Here is an 11,591-nt window from a genome sequence, read left to right as displayed (position 1 = left end):
AGGTAGGATTTAAAGTGTGACGTCCAGGCATGTAGGCTACTGGCCATTGGGACTACCGGGAGATTCCCGGTGGGCCGATACGTCTCATACTTTTTCTTTTTTTCTTTGTCTTAACGGCCCATAAAACTCGTACATCAGCAGCCCATTCGTTTTGTTTTGCTTAATTGGTGGCGCTGGGTTTGTGCCAGTGTAATGCATTGGTCAAAAAAAGTCAGCTTGTTGCTGCATACCCCTCTGACACTGGGTAGTTGCGCCCCTGAGTTTACAGATGGTATACAGTTAAGGTCACAGTTCCAATAACTTAGGGCACTAAAGAGAAGCTCAATTGGAATTTACCAACTCTGAAAAACACCAGGAGAAAGATGCCCAGGGTTCCTGATCACCTGCATGAATATGCCATAGTCCTGCTGCAGGGAGGCATGAGGACGGCAGATATGGCCACTTGGCCAGAGCAATAAACTGCAGTGTATGTAATGTGAGACACCTAAAACAGTGCTACAGGAAGGACAGCTGATCGTCCTTGCAGTGGCAGTCCCAGACGTGTTTGAGAATTTGCAAGTGCCTTGGTGGATGAGTGGAGTAACATCTCACGGCAAGAACTGGCAAATCTGGTGCAGTCACTGAGGATGAGATGCACTGTAGTACTTGATGGAGCTGGTGGCCACACCAGATGCTGACTGCTATTTTTGATATTGACCCCCCCGCCCCACCTTTGTTGAAGGACTCATTATTCCACTTCTGTTCATATGTCTGAAATTAATTCAGTGTGTCTCGGTTGTTGAGAGTGTTTTTATGTACATACAAATATTGACATTTGTTAAGAAATGTTCTGGGAAAAAAAAAATGTTGAAAGTAAGGAATACACACACACACTTTTTTATGGTTTTATGTATATATAATGTATCATTTATATATATATATATATATATATATATATATATAATTTTGTTCTGTTGTTATTGTTTAATAGTGTGTACAAATTTTTTTATTTTTTCCTGCTAGATTGAACCCTCACTTTTGGTTATTATTATTTCATACTACTGTTTTTAATAACTTGTTATAAAAGAATATTGCCGACACTTTCTGTTGCTTGAGACATTCATGTGAGAATGGGCCCAAAACATCAGGTTCACATGGATGGCTGTTTCCTGACAGCATTGTGTTTTTTCAATGAATGGTAATATATTATTTTAAAAAGAAACCTGAGTCAATATGAGTTGTAAGGACGCAGCATTTTTTTAATGCAAAAATTAGTTAATTCAAGCTTGTGTACCTTGAAGCATTTGTGTTAAAAAAAAAAGAACTTTGCATATTTATATTATTATATTGGGCCCAGACTTCGACTGCTGAGAGCTGACAATTTCCTCCTGGTGTGGCTGAGCTTTTACCAAGTTTTAAAACAGGAAATATGTAATTACCTATTTATTAGAAAAAACATTTATAAAGTCTCTTGTTCTAAAACCTGATGGCTGCATTAAGTGATTGTATATGCACAGTTTCTTGACAGATATGAATACACACCTTGCCCGCCTCCAAAAAAAGTATTTTAAAACAGTAAAATACATTAGATCATTGTTTTCCAGTTCATTAATCAGATCACATGGATGGCAAATACAATACCTAACCTATTCATATGATAAAATAATGTAGATTTTCAATACAGCTCTGTGCCTCAATTTTTACAGGAGTGCAGTTGGATCATATTTAACATGTTTTGCAAATGTTTTAAAAATAAATATAATCTCGTTTGCATACTGTATTTACACTTTCTGTAGGATTTAAGGATTGTCAGGGTGTGGTGTTGTTTTCTCAAGATTATATGGCAATGAATATGTATAGTGCATATTTTTTTGAAAAATGGTCCTCTATAGAATTATTTTTTCTGACTGACTATTAAGTTTATGGTCACTGAATGGCTTTTCTGAGGTAAATGTTACGTGACATTGTTTGCTGATTAAGCGATTACACGAGACATGATTCATTTCAGTAAGTTGTAGGTCTTTCAACATACCTTCTGATGTTCATGCATGTTTATTTGTTGCTGTAACTACTGTAGTATTAAAGTTGAAGAGATGAACGGTTTACATGCCGGCAAGGCTAGATGTGCTTCCTCCATGAAAACACATTTAAATAGAATGTCAATATACGTGTCGTCTATCGAGCACATCCCAGCATAAATCCTCTTAATAAATATTTTTTTTATTAAAGTGGCTATGTTCACAAACCACTATAATTTGAACAGAAAAGTAAGCATACTGTATGCGTGATTTGACATGGCACCCAGTTTGGATAATAAATAACCATTGCCTTACATAATGCAGCAAAACAATTTTCAGTTCATCGTGATCTCACAAAGTTCCGCTAATCGATTAAGCTGACTGCACAATGAATCTTATTTAGCCTACAATGTCAAACTTTGTTTGTTATGTGTTCATTTATAACGATAGGATTTGTAGCGTGCAGATCCAGTGGTGACATATTGACGTGACATAACACGTATGATGAAAAATAAATTACTAAAATATATTTGAAATACATTTATTTTATGCTAAGTATACTACAAATACATTTACATATTTATGTGCTTAATATAAATACCCATCAAATTGTACTTTTTGTATTCTAAATTGAAGTTCAACCAAAGATATACTTAAGTAATTTGATTGTGATAAAGTGATAAAGTCCAAACTGCATTTTTGCACCCTTAAAGGGCACTTCGGGAAGGGGACACCATTTGTAGGGTGTTATATTTGTGATATATTTGTTATGTATATATTTATACATGTTATGTTGAAATAAGTTTCATAGGTAAAAAATGTGTTAGGTAATGCAGAGTCCAAAAATGAGACGGAAAGTTTTAAAGTTGAGAACGGAGAAATACACTCACACACATATATAACATACAATTAAAAAACTTTTTCTTATATAAAATGTATATTTATTTGCAACATTTATGTTAACAGCAATAATAAGACATTTCTGTTTATAAGAACAGCTAATAAGTTGACGAACACTATAGTGCATTGTCATGGGAACATCTTAGTATGAAATAAATGTATTTTAAATACATTTTGGTGTATGTTTTTTTCACTAGGGTGGGCATTGCGTTCAAGAATTCAACAGATACAGTATGTAAGTGACTGGCTAGATTGGTCAACACAGCAAAGAAAACGTTGTAAATAGAAACCTTTGATGCTCTCGAGAGCACAATCACGAAATTTGTTTTGCCAATATGCTATTATTACAGAGAAAACTGATCAGCAGTGATGGGCAGCTTTTCCCTCAAAAAGCAATCAGAAGTAGTAGCAGTCAGTGGTTTGAAAGAGAAAATTCTATGCTATTCTCCAGCCCGTGGCCAGGGGAAGGTCCAGCCTTACACACGCTCCACCTATGGAAATAGCAGGTGTGTTCGACTTCATGCCATGTATGACATCAATCTATCTATCTATCCTTACAAGGAAAACTGCTCAGTCTAACATTATCCAACAATTTCTCTTTCACGAGTTCACACTTACAAATAAGTTAGATAGAATAAATGGTATGCATGTTTGGCGTGCTGTCCGAGGAGAGGGCTCCGGGCTCGGTATTCGGCCCGAACTCAGAGTACTCCCCCCCTATTGCTGGTTTAGGAAGTAACCAGGCGAGTGTGAGGAGATGGGGTGGTGGAGGGATGCTGAAAAACTGTCGAGGAATGTTGGCGAGTCAAATGAGTATGTAGGTCTCCACTCATGCTGATTGGATAGAAATGTTGATTACTGATTGTTGACAGCTGGTTGGAATGATGTGATAATTGGATCAATTATTTGAACATGCTCCTCCCGAACTTTGTTAATAAAACATAATTTGTAGAACTCATAATGGATTTGTTTTTAAATAAATGCTGATAAACCTTAGTTATGTGAACAAACAAGTATATTCTATGAAAAACATTGTTTCGTCAGTATGGATTTTTAATAATGTTAAAGTAGATCAATATTCTTGAATTTAACTATGTATTTATCTATTACAGTGTGCTTGCAGAGAGAGAGAGAGAGCCCATCCTCACGTTCTTCTGATTGGCTGTGATTTTTTAATGATTTTGTTGTGTGGAGTCTGGTGTGGACCACAGGTGGGGACAGACAAATTGCTTGTCACGGGAATCTTATCGCATTTCTTCTGGTTAGGACAATGTAACTCCTGGGTCATTTTCATCAATAAATAAAAACTTCAAAGATTTGTGTTATATTTGTTAAATAGCATTCTCTTTATTGCATTATAGGACTGATCTAAACACGATGTAGGTCCAATTATAGTGTCACTGTTTCTTTATTTGTGAGAAAAGTGGACAGTGACAGCTTTAAGTAACATAGGCCGATTGTGACCATAATGTTTATTTTTCATTTGCCATTAGAGATAATCAGTGTGCTATTTGTAGGAAAAATACCTATAAAAACATTTGGTAACCTGATCTCAGAATAGACAGGTATTATGACGTCCCATAACTTCCCAGTCCCATAACCATTAACAATCCCAAACGGAACACCTGGAAATAGTGTATTTTGTCAGAGGTAAATGCTTTTCTTACAGTATTTATTACCATTAAACTACTACAATGAGTACTAAATCTAAAATCAAGCTGCTGTAATCCTCTTTTTATTTTACATTTTCTCTTTCTCTATAAAAATCTTTTTTGTTATATTTCCTAACAATAGAGATGTGTGCAATGTCTGTAGTATTGTCTTCCCTTTAGTACTTAGAAGTAGACGTCAGTCCGTAGACTGTGGAGATGCACCGACTGCTGCGGTCGGCTGAGCCAGCATGGAGAACCAGGACGACATGGCTGATTTAGCGACAGTCAAAGCTCCACCTACTGACTGACCTAAAAATAATAATAATAATACATTTAAGCCAAGCAAGAAATAATTGCAGGAGCTACAAAACATGGTAAGAAAAAATAAATAAATAAAACATTTAAACCAATAATTACTTAAAGTTCTAGGATCACAGTATGAGCCATAGCACATCTGGAAAGCATCACATTCTAATACATTCCTATACATCTTTTCCTTGATTCAGCACCTTGCAAAAGTATTCTTTTTTTTTCATTTTGTCATGTTGCAACCTTGTTAAAATGCTTTAAATCATAATTTTGTTTTTCATATCAATATGCGTTCCATACCCCATTATGACAAAACAAATAGAAGATTAGTGATAACTTAGCAAATGTATTTAAAAAACGAAAAATAATTACATTGCAAACTTTGACTGGAGTTAACCTGTGACAAATTCTATTAATTGGACATGATTTGAAAAAGACCGACATTTAACAAAAAGAGACAGGGTTGTGTTTAATGTTATATTTCATTTTATTACAGTGAAGATTATCAGAGTACACATGTGCACATATGGCCTGAACCACATATTAATATGTTTAATATTTTTAAAATGTAAACGGAAAGAGTCAGGGTTGTGTTTTATACTTTTTGTTATAAATAATATACATGTAGCAGTGAAGACCATCAATGTACACATTGCCTAACCCACTATAAATTGGCTATAATTTTTATTTTTAAATGAAAACGAAAAGAGAAAGAATGGTGTTTTATAACATATTTAGTTTATTGTTGCCTAAAATATACATACTGAGATAACCAGAGTGAGCTGAGTGACGCCATCAAGAACGCTGATGTTCCATTTGCAGAATTACCGCAAAAAATTATGCAAGTATAACTTCCTTGTTAGTGTAGCAAATTAGCTCAAAAGAAATTATAATTATAAATATTTGGATCAGTAAATATCATTAACTTGATGTAGCAGAATTAAGGCCACAATAAACTAACCTGTTCGTCCAGCGAACATGCAGTATGATTTATTGATTAATTTTAATTTAAAAATGATCCTTAATTTTGTATTATTTTAAAACGCATATTGCTGCAGCGAGCAGACCTAGGCAATTGGCTATTGGCTGCTCTGCGGCAACTTGCTGAAACCTATCGGCAGGCTGCCCGTGACGCAAGCACCAGAATGGGCGTAGCTTATGCCTTTATAAGCCAGATCCCGATAGGATGTACTTTACTTTTGCATCTCTTCAGAGAAGTGTTCACTTCACATCGCTGTATCTCTGGAAGAAGCCTGCACCGTTGAAAAGGCACTGCAGCGGGACGAGCCATTTGCATCGCAGAGCCAAGTGTCTGAGGAAGCCGGCCGTCTTCTCGTCGCCTTCAGTCGCCGTTCCTGCTGCGCCATCCGGCGCCCATATTCTTTAACTCTCGCTCCGTGTGTGTTCGCTGCCGCGACACTCACGTTCTTCCTAAAAGAGCCGAGGCGTTGTTTCAAATGCCTTGTGTTTCCAAATGCGGCTCGTGTAGAGCCCCTTTCAGCGACGGGAACCGCCACATCCTGTGCGCTTCCTGGCTGGGACGTAACCACGCGCTTTCCCAGGGCCGTCCCCGCGACAGGAGTGTTATGTGTGAACCGCCGGCCGTTCACAGCGCGCCGCCCCATATAAACACTGTAAGTGCAGTGTCATTGTATCAGCCCAATCGGGTCTCCGGGTCCCTAGTACACAGCGACCAGAGCACAGATACCATTCTACCCCTAGCCATACGTGCAAAAGCATGGGAAATTATCCCGGGCATGTCAGAATGGGTGTTGAACATTATAAAGCAAGGCTATTCGCTGTAGTTTGCTCGCAGACCGCTTGGCATTTGAACAAAGCTCTTATGAAGCAAGATTCACATTTTTAATCTTGAGATTCGCCCTCGAAGGGTCAGGCTTTTCAGTACACCGTCCTTCCGTTTGGCCTGTCTTTAGCACCTCGTACAACGGGGCATGCGAGTACTGAACTATTTGGACGACTGTCTAATTCTAGCGCAGTCAGAGGCGGAACTGATGACACACAAGGCTTTTCTACTCAGCCATCTAGAAGGCTTGGGTCTCAAAGTCAATTGGACCAAGAGTTCACTGTCTCCCAGCCATAAAATCTTTTTTCTGGGATCAGATCTGGACTCGGTGTCAATGACAGTGCGGCATACGTCACAGCGTGCTCTGCGAATACAGCGCCTGGCCGGCGTCATTCAAAGTTGGCAATGTCCTCTCAAAAGTTTTTAGAGGATGTTAGGTCTCATGGCCTCAGCCTCAGCCTCAGCAGTGCTTTGGCTGGGCTTGCTTCACATGCGTGGGCTTGCTTCACTCTCGTGTGGTCTCAGCACAACCTGCGCTCGCTGAGAGCGCCGCATGTGCCAGGCCATCTGAACGTGTGTCCAGACATGCTGTCCAGGGACAACTCCCAGTAGGAGTGTTAAACACGATTACGCAGACTAGACGGCTCTATGCTTCCAAGTGGTCAGTGTTCTCCGGCTGGGGCTCAGCCCGAAACTTGGATCCACAATACTGTGGAGGTTCTCTCCTTCCTACAAGAGCTTTTGGATGAGGGCAGGTCCCCCTCCACGCTCAAAGTGTATGGGTCGGCCATAGCTGCGTTTATAAAACAAACGCATGGCCAGTCACTGTGTAGGAACGGCCTTATCGTCCGCTTCCTTCAAGGAGCTAGGAGGATAAACCCTCCTCGACCCCCTTCGGTTTCCCATCTGGGACCTTTCCACGGTCCTAGAGGCCATGAAAAGTAACCCTTTTGAACCACTACAGTCTGTGGGACTAAATTATCGCTCACTTAAAATCGCTTTTGGGCAAATGGGTGGGTAACCTGCACGCGCTCTCTGTGAGTGCTACGTGCCTTGAGTTTGGGCCTAATGACTCCAAAGTCATCCTCAAACCAAGGATGTCCCCAAGATGCTTGCCACTTCTTTCAGAGTGCAAGTTATTTCCCTGTCAGCTCTCCCAGGGTCTGACAGTGAGAATGACGTGAATCTCCTTTGCCCGGTCAGGGCGCTGAGATTTTACGTTGAACGTTCTGCTACCTTCAGACAGTCAGAACAGCTCGTTGTTTCTTTTGGTGGCCACGCTAAAGGGCTAGCTACGTTTCCAGGTGGATAGTTGATGCCATCGCGTTGGCTTATACATCCAAATGCCTTCGTTGTCCTTTGAGCGTTAGAGCTCATTCCACCAGAGGCATGGCCTCTTTGTGGGCCTGGTCCAGTGGGGTTTCACTTTAAGATATTTGTATGGCGGCAGGCTGGGCCTCTCCGTCTACATTTATAAGGTTTTACAACCTAGAAGTTCCTGCCCTAAAGGCTAGATTGTTATCAGTCTGAACAAAGTATCTGCAGTTCTGCACGACTCAGTTCCGACCAGACTGCGTATTATGCTTTAACATTCCTGTACAGAGGGGACTGTGCTCAATCCAGCTGTCATTCTCCAGTTCAGGCCTGTCTAAGGTCTATCCTGACTGTTATACTGTGTTAACCCTCTGGGGCCGGCAAACGCGCGGGCGCGTTTTGCTGTTTTTTTTTTTTTTTTTTACATAGCAGCAACATAGACTTAAAATACTCCGTCATGTATGGTCATACAGACTTAAGAAATATGAAAAAAGAATCTGTGAGATGTCTACTTTTGTATGTGTCCACTTACAATCAAAACAAAACATTGTGCTTTTGTAAAATAAAGAAATTAAACAGGGTGTGCTTTCTGCCACTACGTCTAAAAAATTTTTTTTTCTTGAGCACGTCAGTAAACAAACAAAACTCAGCGAATACTTGTGACACATTTATGAGCTCTATATCTTTATAATCATTTAAGTGTGTAGTTTTAAATGATCTGATTCAAAAAGAAAACAAATATTCTCTGTTTAAGTAATTTGTATAAAACCAACAAGATATCCAGTTTCTCAAACCCTCGCTCATTGTTTTTAATGTGACCACACTAGGGCTGCAACAACGAATCGTTGTGTCGCGCGACACGGAGATGTAAAAAAATAAATAAAATTTAGTTGAGCGCGGAGCGTAGCAGAGCTATGAGGCGCCGGACTGGACAAAAGCGAAGCGAATTCCGGGAGCGACACTGCGCGAGAGACACGTGTGTTTGCGTGCGAGTGTGTCTGCACGCGAGCGACAGTGCGCGCAGAGACCCATTCCAGTCTATCTGCGCGCGAGAGAGACCGAGTGCGTCCGAGAGCACGCAATAGAGAGTGTGTCTGCGCGCGAGAGAGACCGAGTGTGTCCGAGCAGCACTGCATTTTTCATTCTATTCTTTACTCTAAATGATTCAGAGAAACTTCACTATATGCTCGGTGTCACAATCTCAGACTCTATGAGATCCCTCGCTGACCACCAGAGGGCACCCTCACCCGAATATTGACTTCCTCTCACATCATTCCTGGACTGATTATTCATGCACCTGTCATCACTGATTACTCACGCACCTGCATCTTGTTATCAACCTTCATATAAGCCTCACTCACATCTCAAACAGTGCGAAGTCTCGTTTCCTCTGTGAACATTCTGAGCGTTATTCCTGTATTCTGACTGCCTGTGTTTGACCTACCCTGATCTGATTATCCCGTTGTCTGCTGCCTGCCTCTCGACCCTCTGCTTCGTCCCTGGATTTACTTCTGCTCACTGCCAGCCCTGACTCTCCGCCTGGATTTGACAAGTGTGAGCCTGTTCCCTGATCTTGCCGGTGCTTGACCCCTTTTCCTGTTTGACTCTTCTCCTTTAATAAACATTGCAAATGGACCTGACTGCCTCCGGTGATTCCTTACAGGAGACTTCGCCAGAACAAGGTTCAGCAACGATGTCTGCGCTCTCCGCAGCGTTCACTGCCCAAGCGGATCAACTCGCCACTCATCACCATCAACTCAACCATCTCACCTCGGTGACAGAGGAATCGGTGAAAGCCATTCAGACCATGCAAAATCCCGCTCCGCCTCCACAGCAAATACCACAACCCGCTATCCGCGCCACCGAAGCTCAACCTTCCGCGAGCGCGAGCCTTAGCCTCGCACTCCCCGAGAGGTTTGATGGAGAGTCGGGGAGATGCAAGGGCTTTATCCTGCAATGCACACTCATCATTGCCCAACAACCCAGGCTATATCCCACCGAAACCAGTAAAATTGCTTTTGTTTGTTCTCTACTAACCGGAAAAGCACTTGACTGGATCACAGCGGTGTGGCGTGCGGATGGCACAGCTTTTCTCACCTTCGAAGCGTTCCTCCAACAATTCCGGGAAGTTTTTGAACATTCCAAGGAGGGCAAGGGAGCGGGCGACCGACTTCTTGAACTCACCCAGGGTCGATCCACTGCCGCCGAGTATGCGCTCACATTCAGAACCCTTCCCTTGCCGCGCAGACGGATTGGACCAACGACTCGTTAAAAGTGATGTTTCGTAGAGGTCTGAGTCACGAACTACAAGCAGAATTGGCCTGCCGTGATGAGGGAAGAGGACTGGACCAGTTCATTCATCTGGCAATCCAGATAGACAATCTTATGCGATCTCGCCGCGTAAGTCATCGGCCCGTATCTACCTCACGCTCTGTTGTAATTCCCAGATCCTCCACCCACACATCCATTGACAATGTCGAGCCCATGCAGATAAACACCTCTCGACTAACTCTGGAAGAGAAATAACGGCGGAGGTGTCAAAACCTGTGTCTGTATTGTGGCGAGGCTGATCATTTCCGCATTAACTGCCCCATCCGTCCTCCTCTGAGAAATCTACGGCCGGTGAGTTTCACCACTGACACCCCGAACCCTGACTCTTGCATTTCTGTGTCTCTCGTGCTCACCATAAATGAGCGTCAAATTATCACCCATGCCTTAATTGACTCCGGAGCCGCTGGGAATTTTATGTCACAAGACTTTGTTCTACGAAATAACATTGCTCTAACCCGTTGTGACTCTTGCCTTACAGTCGAGGCCATCGATGGAAGACCACTAGGCTCAGGTCAAGTAACCCACATCACCCAGCACATCCACATGCGAACAGGGGCTCTTCACACTGAAAACATTCAGTTTTACGTTCTGCAAACTTCTTACACACCGGTCATCCTGGGTCTGCCCTGGCTCCGCCCTGGCTCCGTAAGCACGATCCACACATTCGGTGGGGAACCGGTCAAATCATTCACTGGAGTAAATCCTGCTGCTCCACCTGTCTCGCCTCTGTGACTCCTCTGCCTGTTCGAAGTATCACCAGTCCCCCGGAGGGGACTGACTCAGTCCGCCTTCCAACCGAATACCACGACCTAGCAGTAGCTTTCAGTAAGGTGAAAGCCTCCAAACTTCCTCCTCATCGCACCAACGACTGTGCCATCAATCTTATTCCAGGCTCCATGCCTCCCAAGGGCCGCATCTTCCCTCTCTCCCAACCTGAGACAGAGGCCATGAGAAAATATATCGAGGAGGACCTTGCAAAGGGCTTCATACGACCCTCGACATCACCAGCATCGGCCGGCTTCTTCTTTGTCAAGAAGAAAGACGGCGGTCTCCGACCCTGTATTGATTATCGGGCTCTCAATGACAGTACCATCAAATTCCACTACCCACTTCCTCTGGTACCAGCAGCCTTGGAACTACTCCGCACGGCTAAGTTCTACACCAAGCTTGACCTACGCTGTGCCTACAACCTCATTCGCATTCGCGAAGGGGACGAGTGGAAGACAGCCTTCTCCACTTGCACAGGGCACTACGAATATCTGGTCATGCCGTTCGGCCTATCTA

At 42.4% G+C, this 11,591-nt stretch overlaps 1 protein-coding gene across 1 annotated transcript in view; it reads right to left on the bottom strand.

Annotated features, from left to right (window-relative positions):
- Nucleotides 1-2,924: 2,924 nt before the first annotated feature.
- The window catches only part of avl9 (AVL9 homolog (S. cerevisiase)), a 58,441-nt gene continuing 49,774 nt past the window's right edge, over nt 2,925-11,591 (bottom strand). The window contains exon 16 of the mRNA XM_079594457.1: nt 2,925-4,858. Coding sequence (XP_079450583.1) covers nt 4,746-4,858 — 113 coding nt within the window. The 3' untranslated portion in view covers nt 2,925-4,745. The remainder of the gene's footprint in view (nt 4,859-11,591) is intronic.

The sequence above is a fragment of the Phoxinus phoxinus genome (assembly GCF_949152265.1).
Source record: "Phoxinus phoxinus genome assembly, chromosome: 21".
NCBI lineage: Eukaryota > Metazoa > Chordata > Actinopteri > Cypriniformes > Leuciscidae > Phoxinus > Phoxinus phoxinus.
This window is presented reverse-complemented; position numbering and strand designations above follow the sequence as displayed.